At 37.2% G+C, this 24432-nt stretch overlaps 1 protein-coding gene across 1 annotated transcript in view; it reads right to left on the bottom strand.

Moving 5' to 3' along the window:
- creb5b (cAMP responsive element binding protein 5b) overlaps positions 1-24432 on the bottom strand; it is an 88908-nt gene that overhangs the window by 22615 nt on the left and 41861 nt on the right. Inside the window, exons 6-7 of the mRNA XM_066715655.1 lie at positions 16154-16280; positions 14361-14471 (exon numbers count right to left, since the gene is read on the bottom strand). Coding sequence (XP_066571752.1) covers positions 14361-14471; positions 16154-16280 — 238 coding nt within the window. The remainder of the gene's footprint in view (positions 1-14360; positions 14472-16153; positions 16281-24432) is intronic.

Below are 24432 nucleotides of genomic sequence, written 5' to 3'. Positions count from 1 at the left end.
TTTAAACATATATTACAAATACTCTGTGCGTGATGAGTTATTTCTTTTAAAAAGCATGCTTTTGTGCAAATACAGCTAAGGACTGTTTACCGAAAACTGAACTATACATTAAATATTCATTTGAAAATAAAAACATTTTGTGGAAATTATAAAGGTTTGCTGCATTACAGGGTGAAAGTCAAAACACAGTTTAAAATATTTTGAAGGGAGCTAGGGTTCTCTTACCCCTGAGAAGCATTAGTCTTCACTAACTATAGTACATTATCTTCCAATAGTCTGCAATTAAGTCCGCAACACAAAGGCACTTTTCACATAATTGCGACTTGTTTCACATCAGCTGCTCTGTGTCTTTATGTTACGTCTATTTTTCTCCAGGAATTTAACCGTTGCGGTCCCTGTTTTGGCGATCACAATGGGGTTTCTTTTATTACACATGGGGGGCTTAAGATGCAGCTCTGGTTTTCCAGTGGCACAGACACCCTTTCTTGCTCCATAAAAAAAGGACGAAAGAAAGAAAATGATTCTGTTTAGAAATGCAGAGGACAAATTAACTCAGAAGCCCGTAATTGTGAAACTTTACGGCACACAGAATCATAAATTCCTAATTTGCACTAAAGCCACTTTGCACATTTTTGTGTGTGTGTAAATGGAGCTTATAATTGCCAAATAAATCAAGCCTGTGATTTTGTTCCCTGGTAATATTTCTCTCCGTGCTCTCCCCTGGGTCTGGGATTCCCATCTGCTCCGCGGCACTGAGGCTAATTACACAGCCAGACTTTTAAAAGGGATTCATTAATTTACTCCAATCAGGTTCTCTACCGACTTTTTTCCACGGAGCGTGCCCCAAACTCACCGTCCTTATATTAGCTCACTTTATTATATTTCCCTTTCGCCCTTAAAAGCTGTAATGAACGACAGCTCGACTCCGCCCTCCCAGGAGCTGAAGCAATTAAAATGATTTCTTATGGGAATTTGAAAGCAGGCAATCTGTACTTTTGGTAGGGGCATAAGGTTTTAGTATATACTGTATACTTGACAAGCACCATGACTACTCCCCATTACACCCTCTGTCTGCAGGTTGCCAGTGACTCCTGACTCCAGCCCAGCCCATTTATTATTACCCAGACTGGTACCGCCGTGTGAATATCCTGCAGAATTCCCACACAAGAGTGCGGATTAAAAAGACGCACGGCTCCAAAATCATTCGCTCATTCACTTGGCAGCGTTGGCGTTCACTGTCAATGTAATGGATGTCCTTTGAAACAGAACTACATTTTGTACAATTTTCTTTCATAAAGCGCTCCTTCAACACAGCCAACCGACGTAATAATGGCTGGTTAGATAAAGCCACTAACAAATTACGAGCAGGCCACAGCGAATACATAAAGATTGGACCGGGCGGGTACGGGACGTTGACAAGTCATTGTTTTAAAAGAGAATATATATATATATATATATATATAAAAAAAAAAAAAAAATCTATCCTTCTGCGGCACCTCTAATTGCCAAAATCATATTAAAAGACGCTGTTTGTGAGCATCAAGAGCACCAACGGAAAAAACGGTCTTGCTGACAGCTGTCACAAGTGTATGATACAGCAGGCCCACTAGGCAGTTTAACACAAGTACCTAATGGTCCCATTTTATATAGCTGATACATCCCTCCACAACATTATAATTTCCATTTGTTTCATTATATTTTTATAATATAATGTATTTATGTACAGAAACCATACAATTCTGACCAGTTTAAGACAAGTTGGCATGCTGCTTGTGAAGGTAGTACACAATTTTACTGTGAATAATTGTCCCTAATCCCTGATGTGGGTGTGCTAATGTTTCCTCGTGGCTGAACACTGTACTTTCCATTCACTCAGACATCTCTGCTTTTCTACAAGCTTTCACAGTATCAGGCTGCTAAGCATCACTTTTCAAAATCTCATTTTGGAAGTGGCAGCAACTTTCAACTGATCTTAACATAGTCAAGGTTTAGTTCTACTGGTTAGTAGAATAATTTGAATAAGAATAAGAGGCAAATGAAAATATACAGTAAATACAAACCTGGTATGTATTTTAGTCTATTGCAGAAGGACAAGATTAAGAGGACGGAGGACTGACTAGAAGAACAACTGAAAGCATAATAATTTGTTTGGATCTAACAAACAGGACGAAATACTGAAGCAACATTATCGCAAAATTAATTTTATTTTAAAGATAATTAGAATTCAAATCCTAGTGGTATGGTTGCAAATGTTACAATATACATATGGTTCTTTGGGCTAAATGCACTCCAATGGTGTATTTTGAGTACAAAACCTAGGTTTGTTTCGATCCCAGCATAACACAGCAGCTTTTATTGCACCTTTCTGACCAGCTGAATGCTGGGTAGCACGAAGCCATGCTCTTGCAAGAGAAAAGAAATGGTATGAAGCTCAGGAACTAACTGTACCACATGGCAGAAGCTCAGTCCAAAAATGAGTCATGCAGCTCCAGAATGTGAAGAATGCTCCTCTTTACTCCCGAGACTCGATGGGCTATTCATGGAGGTTTCTATTCATTGCCATTTTAATATAAATATTTATATTCGATTCACTGCAATGTGTAGATTCTGTTTCATATAGATGATGTTAAACCTTTGGTAAATGTGACTGCTAAATAATAATATGAATGCAAGTCTCCCTTTCATAGTAATTTCAATAGTAAGGACGGATTACGAAACTAAGCAAAGCAAAGTAGACGTCCTAATAAAGTTGTGACTATCACAAACAGTTACTGCCTGCTGTACATTAACTTATATCCTGGTCTGGACAGTGTAACTATAACAAGAGTATAACAATGTGTTGGATCATTACAAACAGTGCGTAATATTCTCTGGCAAGTTAATGTGGAAACCACAAAGCCAATCTACCTAAAAACTGCAACCTAGAAAATAAGGTGAACACTTGCTGCATGAAATAGAAATGATAAAAAGAAGCTGTTGGAAAGTTAATTAAGTGAATTAAACCCAACCTGCCGTAGAGTACATTCACATTTGTCAGTGTCATTGTGTTTCTTGAAATAATCAGAGGCATCAACACACTAATGAATTAAAACACTAACATTAACACAATACAATTCTCATTACTGCAGAAAAGAAATGTGAGTTTGTTTCTGCTGTGTGAGTCTGCCTGGCCTTTCTAATAACAGGCTATGGGGGTGGGGGGGGACTGGCTGCCTCCCTGTGAAAGATACTGGAGTGCATCGCTGATAACACACTACAGCAGAAATCCCAGCCCTGTCTGGGCCTAGATCGCCTGTGGTTATGGGTCCGACATAATCTGCACTTATAGCCACTGCTGTGACGTCTGTGATTAAGTCATGTGCGCTGGCAGGAGTCACGCTAATATCACTACCACAAAGTGTATGGCAGGCAGGAGCCGAGCGCCCGGCCGCCCGCCCGCAAAGGGAGCGTGGGGATGAGGTTCGGTTATAGGCATTACCATTCTCTCCCACTTTATCTGAGCCGGGGAAGGTACAGATGCCAAAAAGACACGTCAGGAGGAGATCAATCTGCCAAAATGCTTAGTCCTCACTCAGCTTCATTGAAAAATGTGTCAATTAGGAACAGCACTTCCTTAGGACAGCTCAAATGATTTATTAACATGAATATATCAAGGCTTCTAAACCAAACTGCTGCTACAGATTCCAGGTAGACTATAATTAAAGTTTAACCAGCTATGACCTTTTAAAGACCTCACCTATGTTTAGCACATCCCCTTGTCAAAAAAGCCTGTTTATACAACTTCAAAACAGACATTTTCTATTGTTTATTGCTTGCAAGGAAAAAAATATAAAGCCTGAATAATTATGTTAGCAATATTATCTTTCTCATCACCCAATACCATGCAGAGATAGTTTTACATCCTGTTTTAAAACCTAACTGGAAAATAAGTTCAATACTTTAGCTGAACTCATCTGTAAATGTAGAAGATTCTATAGGTTGGAATAAAAGTCTGAATCACAACGTAACTTATTTCCAAGCTAATTTTGTAAGAATATACCTAGAATAGCTAGAGATTTCAGTGATAAGCTACAAAGCTAACAGTTACATTATTAAATAGTGCATCTAAACAACAATGAACACATTATAATATGAACTTTATATGATGCACTCAGATCTAGTATATCACAAGAGTCCTTTTCAGATAAATGCACACATTAGATACAAATGAAAAGAGTTACAAAAATACACAAGAGAGAGGAAAGCAACCAAGAAATAAGTACAGTACCTTTGGTTCTCAACAATTAAAAAAACAAACAATCAAGTGATCCTCAGACCTGCTCAGATTGGCCTTCATGACAGACAGTCAAACATGAGAAACTCACTTGAGTCACCCTTGAGTAAGTCATTGCTAGCCTGTCTCAGAAAAGGGCTCCTGCTTCTTTAACACTCATCTGTGTCAGTAGGTTGCAGTGAAGCCTGTAGACTCAGCTGTGCTCTTAGCTCACCGTCTTTCTCCGATGACCTCATCCTCTGACAATGCTACCATTCATGCAGATGTTGTGGAAAATTGCTTACAAAAGCTGCATTTAGATCACATTAATAAGTATTTGCAAACTCCTCTAATTTAAATGAGTCTGATGCTCTGTGCAAAGGTGGGCCCATACTTAACCAACAGCACCCCTGTAATTTCCTGCCCGTCACTTTCTACATTTTGCACAAGTTTTAAGGTGAAGATTAAAGTAATTACTGCAAACTGAGTGTTAAGTTTATCTTGTGATGTACAGTTATTACTCTCTATAAACTTTTAAATCAGACTTTCGATGTCTGATGTTCACTTCGGCACTACAGTGATTGAAGAATAATGCCATAGTGAGAAAACAAAGTGTTAAAACTACAATGAATCAGACTTCTTGACTGGCTGTGCTGAACACTATCAAAATGTTATAGGTGGGTCTGATGGAAGTCATATCTACATGAAAGCCCCTAATTTGAAGACACTGAAACACTGAAACTTTTAAAAAGACAAATGCTGACGACTCATTCAGAGCTATGGAAAATAATCTTTACCATTTAAAGAATGAAGACACACCAAGTGCTTATTCTGTGTGTGTGCGCGTATTTTTTTCTATTTGCTATTTTAAAAATCATATTTAAAAAGTATTAGGCTTAAAGGTGTTTCTCTTCAGATTCTTTCAGATTTAATGGAATTATTACATTTTTCCTTAATCCTAATGCACGCTGATTGTTTTACAGTTTATGCAGGAAGGGGAAAACGCTGTCTTTGAGGTTTAATTGTTTAATACCCATATTCGTTCCAACTAAGTCAATATGCCTTAAACTGTTTATAGCTGATTTCTTTATTTGTAAATCTCTTATTAGTTTTATTTAATGAATTCAGAATAGTACTACTTGATACTCTAAATATAAGTTTCCCTGCAGCTTCTAATTTTTTGTGGCATTGAAGTATTTTTCTTTGATGGCGAGTATCACTTTCAATCATTCAGTGTTTCTTTAAGAATCTTTTTTTCTGCCTTACACGAAAAAAGAGCACATTTATGGCGTGCCAAGAATTATGTCATATGCACGACTTGTGCCAGTTTTTCAGCCAATTGAATTTTAGTTTAGGAACATGTAGTATTGTTTACCTCATAAAAAACTCAGCACCTACTCCAATGCTTAGTGACTGATTTATTGTCCCTAGTAACAATGTAAACAATGGATAATTACCCTGATAACAAAAAAACAATTTCTCATGTACAAATTCCAGTTATTATTGATGAAACCTCTTTTTAACCTCAGAGTATGACACAGCCAAATCCCCAACTATACCAAAAAGCACAACCAAAAAGCAGAAAACAGTAGTGATAATGCATGTTTCTAACTGTTCATCAGCCTTCAACACAAGCACGTTTGAAATAGTACACTTGAGATTCAGTCTGTAAGCAGTTAACATGCAAAATATTTTCTTGAATCTGATAAGAAAGATAGATTGCCCCTCTAATTCTGACAGACCAGACAGATTGTAACTGCTCTTTTATCATGAAAAGAAAAAGAAGAGAGAGAGGGGGAAATAAGTGCCACATATCTTTAACTTTCACAAACAGCTGCAAATATTCTGCAGTCCATATTCTTAGAAAGATACATTCTCATTTCAAAGCATTACCCATGCCGTTGATGGACCTTGATAATCTAAAACTATTAGTTTTATTGTTGCTGTTATTATTATTATGTAACGATGGCCAGTTTGTTTGACAACATTAATTAATGGCTGTTGTATCATGACGACAGTACAGATGGTTTTAAAATCCGTTTCAAAGTGTTGTTCAAAGTGGTACTTCCTTTTTGTGATGTAATGCAAAGTATTCAGCATAGCTTGGAACTTACTCTTTCACCTACATGCTTTGTGGCTGAAACACGTTTTATCACTGCAAAGCAAATCTGAAACTTTGAAAAAAAAAAATGTGTAGTCTGTAATTCGCCGTTCAATATATGAATAAAAACGCTCACACAAATAAAATAAAAACTACACAAAACATATTCTCATTTTTTTCATTATTATTATTATTATAAAATATAGATAGAGAGAGAGATTGAACAATATAATGACTAAAAATTAATATATATAAATCTAACAGTAAACAGTATATATATATATATATATATATATATATATATATATATATATAAAAAACATGAATTATGGCATGTAGTTTGTGTATTTATTTTAAATCTCAATTTGTAGGCTACATTTCATAGCTCATTACAAAGTGAGGTGCAATATAAACATCAAATGTTTTTAAAAATAAAGGAAAAACAGACTTGAAATAAACCTGTATTTAAAGAGCAGTGTCACTATGATTAATTAGGTGCTGTAAAATAACCCCTGCATGGGTACCATACCAGCCTACACCGTACCGGGGCCTCATAATTAAGGAAATGACAGGCTGCAAAGTGAGTTTATAAAATAGATCTCAAAACATGAGGCTGTTTCAGAACTTCTACATCACATTAACGGCAAAGTCTGGGGAGACTGAAGTGAAATACCTCCAATCCTTCAACCTGTGGGAAAGCCATGAATGTGCACTTTACTTACTTTTCTTTCTTATTTATATTACGTCTTTTTTCTTTTTAAATTCAGTTTTCTTCACCATTTGGCATTCTTCTATAGATTTTTCACACTAAAGGCCTTAACTGAAGTCAGCAGGTAGAATCGGTGAATTATTGACACATTTCTTATCCCCAGGAACTGAATCAGAAAACAGCAGAACCTCAGTCTGAGCCACCTTCACTTTATTTAAATGGGTACCTGGAAGGTGCAATAAGTGCCTCACAGGTGGCAATTTGGTTTCATTTTTGTGAATTGTTCAGAATGAATCTAATAGCTGAGCCTTGAACCTTTGCTAATTGGTAGACAATGTTTTGCTCTGAAGGTGCAGCTAACTGGGCAAGCTGTAAGAGGTTACATATGGATAGACTGGATACGATCCTTGGATCACGTAGTTATTAATGGACACCAAACGAGCACGATGCGTCAAATGGCCTCCTCTCGTCTGTAAACTTTGTTATGTTTGTATCTGTTCACGGGTAAGGGCAAAGGTTGTACGTGTTTTATTTTGAATGAGGAGCGTCTCGTTTTAAGTAGAATGAATAATAATGGGTAATAACATGAAACCGAAAATGTTTAGTGAGCAAAGATGACTCTGCAGAACGCAGCGAGACTGGTCTCATACTGGGTATCTTGGTTTCAGGCATGGGAATACAATGCCTTCATATAAAATGCCTTGGCCATTTTTTTAAGGTGGAGAAAGAAACCTGGGTAACATTAAATGTGTGACTCTTAATATTTCACACGTCATAGTTAAAAAATAAAAAATAAAAATAAATTATAATTTAGAAACAAACCTTATATTTAAAATATTTTAAATTATATATAACTACAATGTGAACTCTATACCTTTATCAGCATAACAGGAATGCAGGCATGTGATGTTTGTTGTTTTCTTACGGCCTTTATTCTCACTGAAGGCTCTTTACTTTTGAGGTATGTGGAAAAATAACAGTGTCCCCCCAGGGTTTTTCTTACTAAAAAGGTTCATTACAGAAGGCATTGAAATACTTATTACCTCATTAAGTATTTACTCAGGCACCACAAGAGACAGCACTTACAATGGTTGTAACTCTCTACTGATCCATATAATCAATTAATGCTCATTAGTATTGCTTGTGCACTTCACAGAATCCTCTGATAAGAAACTAATGCGTTAAGCAGGTCTACCCCGGGAACGCGGCGGCCTGCAGAATAAAAGCTGCACTTTGCATCTTTCCCTATTTTTTTGGTGGAGACCCGAAGAGCGAAGAAAAGCCTGAAAATTTAAAATTAAAAGTTCAATACTTTGCCACCAATATGGGACAAAGGCTGGGGAAGTGTAGTATTACAGTAACAAGATTTCAGATTGTCAAGAAAGTAAACATCTCTAAGTAATGTGATTAAAGCAGGATCATGCAACAACGGAGAAACACATATGGAACGGATCACTATGCAGTTATATGATAGTGTGACTGTATTTATCCACCTTTGATGGACTATGATATTAGAAACCCTCTTGACATTTTGAAACTGTACCCACGATGGTCATGCACAACACAATTTAAGTGCTTTCTCGCATAATCCTGAATATCAATCACTGTATACTTACATAATTGTAAGGACTTTGGGTATTTTGGACACTTTTCATTTTTGTGTTTTTAAATGTTCAGCCCATCACTGTGTTTAAAGGGGGGAACAAACCATTTCCTGTTTGTTACTCATTAGAACAGCAAGGGATCTTAGAATCAAGACACACAAAGGAGCACAATTAAACACATCCACAGGCAAAAACAACGATTACCCCCTTTTTCCATAATTGTTTTGTTTTTGTTTGCTTTTCTTACAATCCAACAACTAAACAGATTCCAAACTGAAGTATTTCCTTCTGATAAATACATAGTTAGATCATGTGTTAGTATATAAAAAAGCACACCAGGTATACAAACCACAGGGTAATGTCTAGTGTACTGATCACACTTTGTAATAATAATCCCCCCCAAAACAATTGGAATTTGTTAATCAAACGTTTGGCTCAAAAAAGGGAGCAGATTTTAGGCCAGATCATCAAACACACAGGGAATTCTGTGAATAACGAAGAAAATATTATTATTGCCGTGAAGTTGTTAAAATAACTATTTTTTTATCATGCTATAGAAATGTTTCCATCTGGGATTAGTTTTAACTGAAGAGCTGTCCAAAAGCATAAGGCTAAGTCCAAGAACTGGGGATGCCGAACACCTTTACTGATGAAGACTATTGTAACAATACATCAAGCCGTTCACATGCGAATACCTTTATAATCAGAGACAAGTAAACGTTTGCAGCATGTAGAAAACTGACTAAAAGAGTTCAGCAATTAGGATTCAGTACATAGAAGCAATTCTCAATCACGATCGTAAATGTATGTTCAAGATATTATTACACACTGATTGAAAGAGAAAAACTTTCAAACCTGGCCTCGTGCCTGCAGATAGATAATGCAAGTCAAATTAATTTTGTTTCCTCTTCATGTTGCCTTAGAAACAAACGAAGAGATGAGAAAGACCACAAAGACAATCAATCTTATTAGAACGCAGACAGATCATTTAAATGCCCCCAGAATCCACTCACTCCTTCCCTGCCCCTTGATCTTTTTTTTTAAACTTCACATAAGTATGTATTTAAAAAGGAATATTTTATATTTCAAAAACCTCACTAATGACCCAGAGAATTCAGCTTCAGAGTGTATGAGATTAGCTCCTTTATAACTGGGTCTGTCCCCTTGAATGGAACATGTCTCAGTTATGACAGCATGTCTTTCTGGGATCATAATCCAGCACAAGAGAAGGTGTTTCCCCTGATCTCACAATTAGGAGTTTAATAAGTAACACATTTATCATAATATGAAAATAACTGTTGCTTGCATTCAAAATTGTACACTGAATATATTTGACAAAAGCTTTGACAAAGAAATACAGAAATACTACAGCTACTTTACAGACATCCGGGACGGCTGGAAACAGTATGATCGATTTGCTCTAGATAATGAAAGAGTTACATCTGAAGGGCTTTTGAGACATTTATTCATCTAAATGTATCAATTTTGTGTGCTTGTATTTGTTTGTGTTAGTTTGCTACTATATTGAAGCACAGTCGTGTGTCAACATTCATCTTAATTCTCCAAATAAATATTTTTGGTGTGCGCTTCCTTTTCCTTCCTAAGTCTGGCCGAATGAGTCAGCCACAGCTATTTTTTTAGTTAACTGTTTACAAGATTACACAGAATAAAAAAACAGCAACTCTAAATCTGCTTCATGACGAGGTCTTCTCCTACTGGGCTTTTATTACTTTTTTTCCTGCTGTTGATGAATTAACATGCTTGCTTGAATTGGTCGACTCTTACAGTGAAACAGTGAAATCGTCTGCACACAGATCAAATGATGTTTTCACTTAAGAAAAATAATGATCGGGATTACTAAGGCATTATTTAAAGATTTTTGGATATTAACAGTATGTAATAGGATTAGTAGTCAACAAAGACCCCATTGAGAAAGAACACAACTAGAATTAGGTCAAAAACATTAAATATTGCAACAGGGTTTTTACTTGGAGGTTCGTCAATATTTCACTATTGCTGTTTTGAAGCTTTTCTCATCATAAGAGTCTCCAAAAATCTGGCGCACACATGCTCATTCAGATAGACTGCATATATAAAGATATGAACCTGTTCTTAATGTGACATTGAACTGTCGACCTTCGCACAATTAGTAAAGCCTCGGGGGATCAATAAAGCAAGGCTCAAACCTTCTAAATTAATTCTTAAATAATTTGTATTCTACCTTCAAAACATCCATAATATTCTTTGTATTGCTATTAAAACCAAATGAATCCAAATATGATGATTTTAGTGTCTTGTTAAGGGTAAGGCATCTAGATTAAGACTTAAAGAATGGGTCTTAATTAAATTAAAATAAGTGAACATTACACCCGACAAGAACGGACAGAGATAGAGAGCGAGAAGGGGCGGAGAGACAGACTGAGAAGTGCATTTTGAGGGAGAGAGAACACACTGCAGTACATCAATGGAAATAAAATACTGAGATAAAACACATGAAATTTGTGTGTCATAAAACAGCTGTACAGGAAAACTCTCATTGTGCACTCGGATCAGATTTAATAGCTCTCATTGACCTCTGAATTTAATAATGCCTGTCAGTGTGTGTCTCCGTGCCTGATTGATTGGTAAATTTGTGAGGGGGGGGGACTCTGTCTGTAATTTTATCAGTTGCCGTTGCCCCCTGTCCCCAGAACATTCTGCATGCAAGCCGGTGTTGTCAGGACTTTTTACGTCCGGCAATTTGCTGAGCACATGCCTTGTTTATAATTTCCAGAAATTTCTAAAGAGACATTAATTGCCACGTGCTTGAAGGAAAATAATGTATATTGTTTTTCAAATAACACACAGTGGGGTATTTTTTACCTGATCATAATGTTTCTTGACAAACTCATGGATTAGAGCGTCTTTAACCTTTTCAAACACAAGTCAAAACATAAATCTGACATCTTAAGGCAAAAAAGTTGTGAGATCAATGTTATCAATGTTATCTATCAGTTTATAAGTATATAAACCTCCACCCCAAAACTTTCACTCCAATCTTCACTGTATAAACAGTCTTGTCAGTCTTAATTAAAGTTATAATGTTGACATTTTAAATCCGTTGATTACTTTACTTCTTTTAGTGTAATTTGAACCTTTACCATAAGTAAAAACTCCTATGTCCAAAATGTTTTCAAACTATTTAATAGTTAACAGTTCATACTACTTAACAATCTAAATATAATATAGTTGGCTAAAGGACAAAGTGGCCCATGTTCCTATTTTCTACAATACCAAAATCCTTTATTCACAACCATTTGTAAGGGTGTGTAATTAAAAGCATTTTCTGATATTTTATGTGATTTTTGCATTTTCCTAAGCATTACACACAGACTAAACGAAGTAAGCTTATACAATAATTGTTGTAATTAAAGAGAGGAGATACAAATTAACCATTGTAGAACAGATTTATTTGCATACACCGTGTCAGCTCTAACAAAAATGATTTGTTGACGATTAGTATCAGAAGTGCTCGAGGCCACAGCAGTTCACTATTAGGCCGTTTCAGTATAACACCTATAACCCTATCCCTATAACACCTATAGCTCCCGAAGAACATGTTATATCGGGGTAAAGGTGTATAGTATATTTTTAAACATGCTACCGCCAACACTACCACAACACATATCAAACCTGAATACTACAAATAAATGTTCATTTCCAGGAGACATTCAGGGTAAACTCTTTATATACCTCAAAATCATTTAAATAACAAAATGTATGTATAAGGGAAGGTTGTACTTCAACTAAATATGTAAAAACGTACTGGGAAATACACCTACTACATAAGTTTACATGCCATCTGCACTTTCCTACAAAGCATTTCAGGTCAGTTTCAGATGATACAATAAAACTCCAGGAGGCTTGAAGCAGGGGTCACGTGGACACCAAAAGCACTTCATAAAAGCAAAACACCGGGTCTAGTGTTGAGACCCATGTAAACAAATCATCTGTCTCTTCCATTGGGACTTATATCTGAAACCACCAGTTTTAATCAAACACACACAACAGTGCGTACAAAATTGAGCTTCATTTACATTTACAGTACAAAAAAACCCAACAACATAGCTTCTAATTAGCCTGTTCTACTGCAGGTGTTGTCCTAAATAAATAGCACAAGACCTATTAGCTGAGTTTTATTGCAAGAGTTTACTCATAGTCAAAATATTTAGCTACTTTCTGGGAACCCGAGAATGTTTTCAGAGGTGCTAGTAAATTGAGCTTTGCTGCCTTCAAGTTCCTCTTGTCTGTTTTGAAGAAAGTATGCAACACCTACTGTTACCTAGTTACCAGTCATAATTTGACATTATAAAGGATTTAAGAACGGTTTCAATCTTTACTGCAATTTACTGCTGAATTTATGCTGAGACTGTATTCTGTGAATCCTGAGGTTCTATCACAAAAAAAAACCTGTGTGTTTAACTAAAGGCACAAAGTCAAGAGAGACAAAACGTTCTTCAAAACTACATACTGTAGTATTAATCACAAAATACAACACAAATGCACGGATTTTCTATTTCTCAGCTACTTCTATCTAGTCTCCCAATTCAGTCCTTTGGCTTTTGTTCAGGCCTTCCACACGTCACTGCGGCTCTGATTTAAAAGTGGAACTCAGCTGCCTTGATAGTGACACAAACAGATGAGAAGACAAACAGTTCCTCCAATGCACCACTTCATCGTAAAGAAGACAAGCTCACTACGCTACAATGCCATGTTCTCTTGGGACGAATGTCTTCTGCTTGCTGTTGCAACTCCAGAAATCTGACTATTAACCACTCTTTTCCCGAGATCCTGCAAATTGTATTAGGCCCTCATAAACATCCTCTGCCTGTAATCATGCTCTGGTTAAGAAGAGCCACATTTGGTCTCCTGGATATTAATGTAATCTGTGTCTCATTAATGCTACTTGGTCCTGTTTCTGTGACCCAAAATGAAGTAATGCATTTTGTTAGCCAGCGCCGGAATGCTAATATCTTTCTCATAGCAGATCTGAAAGTGCATCTAAAAGAGACACGAGGAGAAATTGCAATTAACCTCAGCCTTGCAGTCTTTATACAATACATGCTGATGCAACTCATAATTGCGTAATTGCGAATTAGTAACATACAAAAACAACAACACACAGTGAGGTAGCTGCCTGTTTACTGAAACCCCTGCCCACTTTCTGCTGTAAATCTTCAAAGCAAAGTTCAAAGACAAGAATATATATTATATGTATTTCAAAGCTTTCACCATTCAGCAATCTGCATCCAGACCAGACTATTTTTCAAGTTTCTTGTGTATTAAGTGTTTTCTTTGTTAAGGAGGAAGTAATGAAACTTTTCCAGCAGGGCTCCATGCAATGCTAACAAGCTGTTCAATGTTCAGTGTTACTTTCTATGTATGTTAACATATACATCAGATTGTCCATAGGCACCCATACTGGAAGGAATAAAGGCTTCTTTATTCAGGAAAAAAAAAAATCCAGTTTCTCTTGCACTTCAATCTCTTTGGCAGGTCTGAGCATAGGATTGGACACAGTACCCAATGAAATACTAATCTACTTCTGAGTGGTAAGATCTGGCCTAGCTTAAAGGAACATATATATTTGGCTTTGTGGGAAACAGGAATGCACACAACGAAACCAATGTAAATAGAAACTCAACAGCTCTTTACCAGCTTGGCTTCTGAATGCATCGAGGGGACTTGAGGTGAAGAGCAGGAGTTGGTGAGGTTGGGACCCTGCATCCCCATGATATTGGATCCCATAGACATCTGTCTTTCCATCTGATGAGTAGGAAGACAAAGACCATTACCTTTACTCCAAAAGAAAGATGCACCGAAAAGACTGATGACTATTAAAATACCATCCTCCATACTGACAGCAATTTGAAGAGTCTGAACATATTTGCTTTATCTAAACTCTCTGAATAAATTTTATCTGATTCAGAATAATGCAAGAGTGAAACCACATTGTACACTGTGAACAGACCTCAACAGACAGCACACAAACTAAGAGAGAAAACACAAAAAATGCTTCATTGTGTTCGCAAAGCTTTACAAAAATAAGTCAGACTTGCACACACACTGTGGGAATCATGCTTGAAAGATGTTTCACACAGTTCAGTTTCCTGAAATATAAATGTCCTCATTTAACTTGCAGAGGCACCGCCACTCAGTGAGCTTGTAGTCAAAAAGAAACTAACGCAGGAAACTAAAGAGTGATGGAATACTTCTTTATATATCTTATTCATAGCTATTGCTGTCTGACGTGTCATATCAATAACTGTCGGCTTTAATTCTCAAGATTCATTCATTCCAGCCCCATAGAACATTGCATATTTTCAATTTAGAGTTCATTTTTGAACTGACGTTTATTGTGGAACCTAAGTCTAAGTCTGGTCTTGTCTGATCTGATAGCTGCAATAATAGTGCATATGAAAAGTGTTAAGGCACTGTCAGTGAAACACCTAGTGTAAACAGTGCACATGACTTAATTGCTCTAAGTGTATTTTGTATGAAAATAATGACTGAACCTGTAGTCCTCTGCAGAGCTGTCAATCTCCGAACAAAATACTGTCAGCACCTAATATAGTTAACCCTGAACATGTGATCCATAAACAGAATCTCGATCATGTTTCCAAAACATACGTGTGGTTCTGTTCCAATTACAATACGGGGGTCTTTACGGGCGCTGTGATCACATTCTGAGATATTCCTCTGAGAAATACACAATAAACACTGTTTCTTACTTCATTAATGTAGAGTTATAAAACTGAGGGGTTAGCATAACACAACTAAAGTTATTTATTATTAATTCGTTTTTGTCAAATTAACTGTTGTTCGCAGTAGAATGCATCAAGAAACTGAATATTTCTAAATCCTAAAATTATTAATTTATTACAGAATTCTACGTGCAATAGAAAATATTTACACACACTTACAAATAAAAGTGTTGTCACATTGAGTTTGCAGACAGGACAGTAATAATACATGAAAATTCCCTTGTTCTTTTTATATTTCATTCTGAAACATGACAAACACTTAAATAAACAGTTCAATAAAGTAATACATGTTTGCTTTCCCTGCAGTATATCCATCCACCCTTACACACTGTAGCTTTTATTAAACTTCTGGACTTTTTTCAAAGTTATTCTTAGAAAGCAATGCTATCACGTCATAACCATTTATTGATGCAATGTATCTTTTCCAGGGGAATCTGCGTAGCAAAAACAATACTTTGAAGGCGTTCTCCTCCCCCCATCCTCATATACACAGCCTCAAGCACTAGTGCCAACCACTGTCTTATCATTGCTAAAACCCATGACTCACAAAAACAACAGTATCTTGCTGTTCAAACTAGTGCACATATATTTGTAATGGAAATAATATCTTGCTAAGTCTATATTTATTCATGAGTAAGTTAACACCATTACAAGTGTAGCACATGGCTGTTCGGTCGTACTCACTGGCATTAATACTGCAGAGGATCCCGGCATCGTGGGGTCTGGGAGGGTGCCAGGCATGGAGGCAGGGAGAGGTTGTCTCTGTCTGTTCCGCAGGTGCAATAAGGATGAGAGAGAGCCAGGAACAGGCCTGACGAGACACAAATGGGCCAGGTGAGAGTCTGACGCTGGTGATCACACTTCTAACACTGTGTGAGGCTAGTGTCGACTCAGGAAATGAACTGTTTTTCTTGTTGTTGTTAATTTATTGACATCAGTTCCTTTATACGGTCTGGATTTATACTGGGATATAGTTACATATTTTTTGCTAGAATTCTGCACGAATGTCAATTACTTTTGATTTTCAGGAGCTTAATTCAGTGGATTATACACATTCTGTACATCTTATCTTGAAACTTGCCATTTAAATGGAAATGTAGCTGTAGTAATGGTTAATTGTAAAAAATAATATGATACATTGTAACAATTGTAAGTCCCTGCATAAGGGCGTCTGCTTTCTCCTAGATTAAATGACTCAGAATGAAAGCTATTCCACAAATATACCAAGTTTTTAAAGAAACATGATCAACTTAAATATCAGGATTGTCATTACTAATGTTAAACAGTACCGAGTGTCAATATTTTTTATATCACAATTCAAAAGTATTATTGTCTTTATATCTGTTTATCACTATATCTGTATATATTTAAAAACACATTACGTGCACCTTTGCTCCAAAGTCTCGCAACAAATGAAAATAATCTCGCAGCATTTCCAAGTGTATATTTCAAACAAAACACCAGCTTAATGTTTATTAACACTCTCACTTCCTTCAATTGTCATGTTTGGAGCTGCCGCGGCACGACTACAAGATAACACAAGATTTCCTGCTTTGTAAACTAGTCATGAATTCTCAGTAATAAGCTCATTTAAATATGTCCATCTGACGGCAGAACTCCAAATGACAGGAAGGAAATTGCATGTGGCTCCATCAGGTCATCTGTTTCAGAGCACAGATGTTTGTTTAGTTTTGTATCAGCTCCATGATTGAACTTTCACATGGAGGGGTGACGGCGGTGGTGAAATTGTGTTTTATCTATGTTTATGTTAATGTTGCTACCATCCTTTAAGAAGGCTTGGGGAACAAAATCAGACAAATGTGGAGAAAATTCAAAAATCAAGTTAAAGTGGAAACCGAGACACAAAGAGTTAGAATAAATTCATGTTTCTGGAGAGTTTCTACTGGATCTTTCCAACCTTTTGCACTAAAGCTGCAGTGACTATGATTGGTCAGCTGTAGTTATTGTAGATGTAATTGGTCATTTATTTTTTCTCAAGTACATGAACTTTGCTTTTCATGAAAGGGTTATATAAGGCTTCAGATTGAATGGGACAACATTCACACCTCACTTTAAAATATGCAATTAGCCACATTCATTCATGTGGCTTTCTTAGTGAACAGCTTAAAATGAACACGGTTGCTTTATCTGAATGCCAGCATTTAACCACAGATCGCAATTATGATAAAAACAATGACAAAATTGGGATGATTTATTACGTTCTTCAGTCTTTTCAATATTTCCCTGTAATAACTGAGCTTTGAGCCTTCCAAGTTCACAGTTCACTAAAACATGTACACAGCATAAAAACTGAACAGCCACGGCAGCAGCCCAGAGGCTACAGAAAAAAAGACCTGCGTGAAATTAAATAATGAAGAGTTTTTGTGCTTGATTCCCCGAGCCTTGTTCCAAATGGTCCCTCCTTTTTTCTGTCTGCTACCAATCTCCTGGCCGACTGAACTAGATTTTGGAGTTTATTGTGTTGCACTCTGCAAAATGAGTTCCTTAACTAAATCAATTAGAAACCTATTGATTTTCTTAAAACCTATTGGCAAAGAGCTTAGCTGTCTGTTAACTGAGAAAAAATTTTGGAAGGTTAACATTGTGTCATATTCCACTACAGAGCAAACACATTTTGGGAGAGAGAGGGTAATTCAATCTGGGGGGAGAGGTATGTGCTGTTCATTAAAAACTAATTATGATAACAAAATATAAAGCCACTCCAGATTTCGATGCCAATAAAAAACAGATTTCTTATTTCCTCCATTATTTTATTTGAATCCATAATTTAGCAGAAATAAATTCAAACACATAATCCAGTTATCACTTATGCCATAATTGCCAACTCATTAACAAACTGTAGTCAGTAACAGAATAAAAACAAAGATAAAATCGTGAAAGGTAATTATGTATAGTGACCTTATTACATATCTGCATCTAATCTAAATTTCAATCGCATTTATTTAATTAAGATCCCTATTTAATTTGACATTTTCAAAATAATAATATTTTACAGGATTTTCATTTTTTAGCAGGGACAGGATTACACGTATATTACATTTTTAAAGGTCAATCTGTTATTTCTATGAAAGCATTTCCCTTCATCTTATACACCCAAGTAGTCCTAGAAATATTATATATTACAGACACATAAATAGTGCATACTAACCGCACAAAAATGTGTATTTAAAAGTTATGAAAAGCTGGAAAAATGTATTACAAATTGACTCTCTGGACAATTATTTGATGGCAGTGGAAGTGGAACTTATTTTGGCAGTAAAAAAAGGGATTTTGTTGTATTTTATTTTAAATGAAATGAAAAAGTCAGGTACACATGTATATTTTGTGACGTTCGTCCTTGGTAAGGCTGTCTGCTAAGAAATATTTTTTTTCTACTACTACTACTACTACTACTACTATACTATTAATAATAATGTTGAAAGCTTCACAAGATTATTATGTCCTGTTATTGTCTGTCATCACAGTTTACCTGGAGCATGAAAAAGCTTGAATGTAAAAATAAATAAATGTCAGACTAGATCTATTCTTCACTGTTGTTATTTTTGTATTCCCCCTGAAGAATAAAATAAAAATACACTTTAGAATTGTGTATCTCTAGACGTCTAAACCTAGCATTTGTTATATAATTTAAAATAGCTACAAGCTAGTGCACATTAAGAAACTCCCATTTCCATAATCTAAACAGGCCGATTATTTGTAACAATATTAAATACACTGCAAACTAAACTCACAAAGACATTAAAATTCAGTTTTTAGCGGTAGATATGTAAAAACAATTCACCAAGGTAAAATCATCAAGGGAAGTTTATAAATCTGTTTAAAAACTAAATACAAAAATGAAAAAAAAAAACAGTGCAAAACAAAATGACACTCTTTCTGTGTATATTAACAGCCAGTGTAAGATCTGTAAATAATTACAGGCTACATATCAGACGCAGCTACAGTGACTGCAATTGATAATAAACTTACACCCCCCAGGGACCAGGTAAATGTGCTGCAACCCTGACCCTCCAATCTCACATTACTGAGCTGCCTCCCTGCTCCACATTACATCACCGCCGCTGACTGGTCCCGGCCTTTTTAACTCTCCCTCTCTCGGCAGATAACACTGCAACCTTGCAATCTGAAGGGGCTGTGTGTGTCATCCCCTCTTTCTCCCACTGCAAAACCAACAAGTTCAGCTACGGCATCCCTGGCTTGAGCTGCCCGTGACGGAGTCGCCAAAATATTAATGTAAAGCATGCTACTCACAGGAATATAAGAGGAGCGGAGGGCGAAAATTAAAGACAAACCTCATGGTCATTACTGTGCCCGAATTCCCTGCTGAGGCTCAGAACATGAGAGCCCTGGAATGAGTACATGAAGCAAACCCGAGCCAAGGCTTAACTAGCCCGACTGAGTCATATCCTTCCCATTTGATTCCAGTCCAAAGGATGATGTAATGCCCTTGGCTTCTCTCCCCAACACCAACCGCCTCCCCCTCTCTCAATCCAAAAAAAAAAAAAAAAGAAACAACAACGCAAGCTTCACTCCGTGCTGGTGAAGTCACCACTAAATCTGGCAGGGACAGCAGCTCAAAACTTTCAAATGTAACCAAAACAGCCCCAGGCCAAGTTCCAGACACACAGAGACTTGGTGGTGCAATTGCCATTGGAAACGGGGTAAACAGAAAGAGAAACAGCCGCCTCAAAAAGCAAGCAGCTGCCTCCAGATCAGAGTAAACACTCTGCAGGTTCTGTGAGTGATTTACTGGTTTTAATCAGAAAGTTAAAAAAATAAAATAAAACCGCTATAGGGTTTGGACTTCAAGAAATAATAAGAATCTGATCAAATAAATCAACACTAATGGCTTACAAGTGGGGCTGACTTCTATTAGAGAATACAATATCTGGGGATATTGGATGCACATTCTGAAACCAAAGCTGCAACGTCCCCTTCCCAAAAAACTGTCTGTCCCGGGCCGCACTGCGACTCCGACTGCCTCCACACACCGCCACTCTCTAAATTGACACGTATCCCCCAGCCAGACGGACGGGGATGTGTGGTGTGGTGGAAATATTCAGCTACTTTGTACAGTATTCATTAGAAACCTCACAGTCCTTTACTCTCAGATTCTTTCAACACTTTTTTATGAATCATGACAAAAACTTAACAATTTACACCAGGGCTGCATAATTTAAGAGGTTTGGAGGGGAATTGATGTATTTATTCAAATTATGTGAAAAGAAACAGACCTTTTTTAATATATATAAGACAAAACAATGGTAATTACCAGTGGTGCAGTCAAGGGCATTCGACTATGCCGTATGCCCACTTAATGAGAAGGGAACTTTGCGTATGCCCATGTAACTGTATATATACCTACTAAGATTTTGCATACACCCTCCTTTAATTCCTAAAACGAACTCAGTCACCAGTACATACCCACACCCCGTTCAATGACTCGCCAGCCGCCCTGGTTGATGAATCACCAGCATCCCCTTCGAATTCAATTTTTCAGAATGGGTGGGGCGGGATATTTTGTTGGTAGAGTATACCCACTACTCTCTCACTACTACAGCACTGGTAATAACCTAATGAATATCTAGAAAAGAGGCGAGTTTGAATTCAGGAGAAGACCCACTAATCAGTATAGGTGTACCGGAGGGCAGGGGGAGTGTGCTACATCCTTCTTAGTTTGACAGACAAGCGTAGCACCTGCGGTTGAGGAATCGAAGCCCTTAGTGACAGACGCCGTCACCTGGAGCTGTGTCTGTTCTCAGGTAGGCACTGAAGGTCCGCTGCCTGTGTTCCTGAGTACAACATTCCTGGAGGATGATGTAGGCTTGCTTTCAGATCTAGAATGTGGAATTTGTAAACCCACGAGTGAAAGCACTTCTCTTAAATGAAATGAAACTTTCACTTTCTTCTTCTGTGTTAGATCATGCAAGATAGATGGACAATCTCGATAAGAATCTGGGGCTGGCTACAATAGACCTCAATTCTCTAAAGGACACAAACAAATCATTTTCCATTTCCAGAGCTGGTACAATAGCCAGTGTTGATTTTATGATATGATAAAGATGCGTTATAAAACTTACAGTCTACATTAGCCAAATTATTCCTCCTTTTATGATTCGGCATCTGCAGCTATGTGTGGAATTTAGCTTTGACATACAATGGTCATAACAGTAAGTCACCTTCATTAAAGTGAATTGATGGCCGTAACTCAAACGGGGCCGGTGCAGACTCCGCTAATTGTGATGATTGAGCGAACAAAAGGCAATTAAATTAGCTTTTGAAAAGTGCACAGTTCCTTCTTCACTTCTGAATATGATGTATTTAATCCCTGTATAAAACTCCAACTCGTGCTTAAAAAAAAGGGTGCAAAATCAATCAAAACAGTGAGAAAGTGCCTAGAAGCCCTGGCACATGGTGCAATACGGCTGGTACTCAGGAGTTGAAGAAAATGATCTCTCTGTAATCCAAACCACATGGACCTGTTAGAGTGTTTATTTTATCTGTGGGTCAGATTACCTATTTCTGAAGCAAACGCAAATTGCTTTTTCTCCTCGCTTCTTTTAATGTGAATTCTAAACAGCTTTTACTTGATAACATGGTGTGACTGGTATCTGACCCAAAACAAAAGCGTATTTTTTCCACATTTCTTGCGGTTTTTAAATAACGATTATGGTTGAAATAATATAAACAGAAAAGGAAGGAGAGAGAGGTATGTATCTCCACCCGGAAATGGGTCACCCTTCCTTCATCAACACCGAGTGATCAATGGATGCTAATGATTCAATTAAGGATTATCTTCCAATATGACTGTGCTCCATGCCACAGGACAAGGAAAGGTAGGTCTCAAGTACAAAAAGGTCCATAAATGTGAATTTGATGAAGCACAGCAGTGTGAAAATGGTGTCAATTTATATCGTTCTTTCTTGGTCTGCAAGTCAATGTTGCAGATCTCTGGTCAAGTCCCGAGTCGTTGTGATCTAGGTCAAACAGACAACAACTCCGAAAGCCACGGGAATTAATTCAGCGCTCGGTGGAGGGTTTTGCGTTTGTATGTTGCTGAGCATCGGGGCGCCGTCTGTCCAGGACATGCCAATCAAAGAGCATGCCAACAATGCACAGTATACCACTCGCATTGTGGAGCATGTAACCAGAGCCTGCCCTCTGAAATGTAACTTTAAGGGCATGCTCTCATTTCAAATGAACTGTGCAGCAATGCAATCAACCTGAATAAGTAAGCCTTTAAAGAGGAATGGCTCGGTTTACAGAGCAACTCCGATCCTTAATCAAAGTTTAATTTGGCCAGGATCATAGAGGCAATTGTCTGCACTCATCTCTGGCAGCCGACAAGGATGCTGCCAGCCACACGGGTTGGGAAAGATTCAGAGGACTGTGATTTTGGAATTGTGTGGGTAAAGAGCGCATTGTTCATTTTGAAATGCCATGAATATTTCATCAGCATTTTTCCACTGATTTGCAAATTACATTAAAAATCATAAAAAAAAAGCATTTCAATCAATTTTGCTAAATCATTCTATCTAGCAGATTTATAGAGGGAGGAAAAACTTCTTCTTTGAGTCCATAAGAATAAAATATGCTCAGATCTGTCATTAAGCACGTTCACTTAAGCACTGATGTTGCATCCCTGTCTGAAATCATTATATTTAACTGAGTTTGGCTGGGGGGAAATTAGTCTAGAGCCAAGATTCCCACCGAAGAAAAAACAGGTGCAGAGGAAAAAAATCCTTTAAAAATCGGAACGGCTGGAGTCAGATTTAGCAACAGGGGGGCAAATGTTTAATGTAACAAGAATGTCATTAAAGATTACTGGTATTTCACACAACAACAAAAAAAAAAGAACTTCCTCAAACTAAACAGAACTTCCAATTCTAAGTTTAGTGCGCATTCTCAGATCAGTTTTGCTTTCCAGTCCAAAAGCAGTTTGAAAGCAGGAATAACATATATATTTCTGTATCAGATTACGCATGTTTACCCACAACTCCACACAGAGTACTTCTGTATCTACTACCTGCTAACGCGAGTCTCCAACTATTTCTTCAAAAGCAACTACAGAAAAACCATAAGTATGCTGAGTTAAAACAGCTGATCTGTGGCCCTTATAAAGTATATAAACATCTGACAAACTGAAATGTAGTATTATTATAATTCCTTAAAGAGTGTGTTTGTACGGTAGGTAGAGTATCAAATATTTTATTTACATAGGGATAAGGCTGTCTCTTTTCTGTAAACGTCCTTTCAACGTTATGTTCTAGTAAGTCTATAAAACATGTCAGCATGTACAATGTAATAAGTGCTCTATAATTTTCAACCTGTGCCCTTCATAGCACTGGAGATGCTCTTGCTGTGCCAGGACTTTCATAAACCTCCTCCTATTAGTAAGACAGGAGTGCCACAGGTATTATTGAAATGCTTTAGGGTCCCCACTTGAAAAGACCATACAAATACAGTGTAAACAGCTTTTTTAACCTTTATATAGTCCTCTTAAAGTTATACTGTTTATTCATCTTTGCGTTATGTTGTTTAGATTGGAGGCTCCCTCGCTCCAGACTCTGTAAATCCTGCTCTCTGTAGCAGCCTGTGCCACTAGTTGCTTCTATAAGTCTTTATAAGCCTGTTGAAAGCTCTTTTCCCACCCCTATGCTCTCTCAATGTTCAGCAGTATACACGTGTTCGGCAATGGAAGACACTTGGAGATAATACTGGCAAATCCCCATTGTACTGTTGCCCATCAGATAGGTTTTGTTTTTTTCCTCAAGATTTTTGTTTTCTGGTCGGTCACCCCAGGCAATTCATGACACATCCATATAGGAATGAAAAAGCAAGGGGGTTTCAGAGGGAACGGGCTCAGGGCGTTCCTCTCTAAATGCACTATTAAATCCATTGAAATACACAATGAGGTCATGCTAATTCAGGTCAGATGTACG

The sequence above is a fragment of the Amia ocellicauda genome, chromosome 10 (genome assembly GCF_036373705.1).
Source record: "Amia ocellicauda isolate fAmiCal2 chromosome 10, fAmiCal2.hap1, whole genome shotgun sequence".
Taxonomy (NCBI): domain Eukaryota; kingdom Metazoa; phylum Chordata; class Actinopteri; order Amiiformes; family Amiidae; genus Amia; species Amia ocellicauda.
This window is presented reverse-complemented; position numbering and strand designations above follow the sequence as displayed.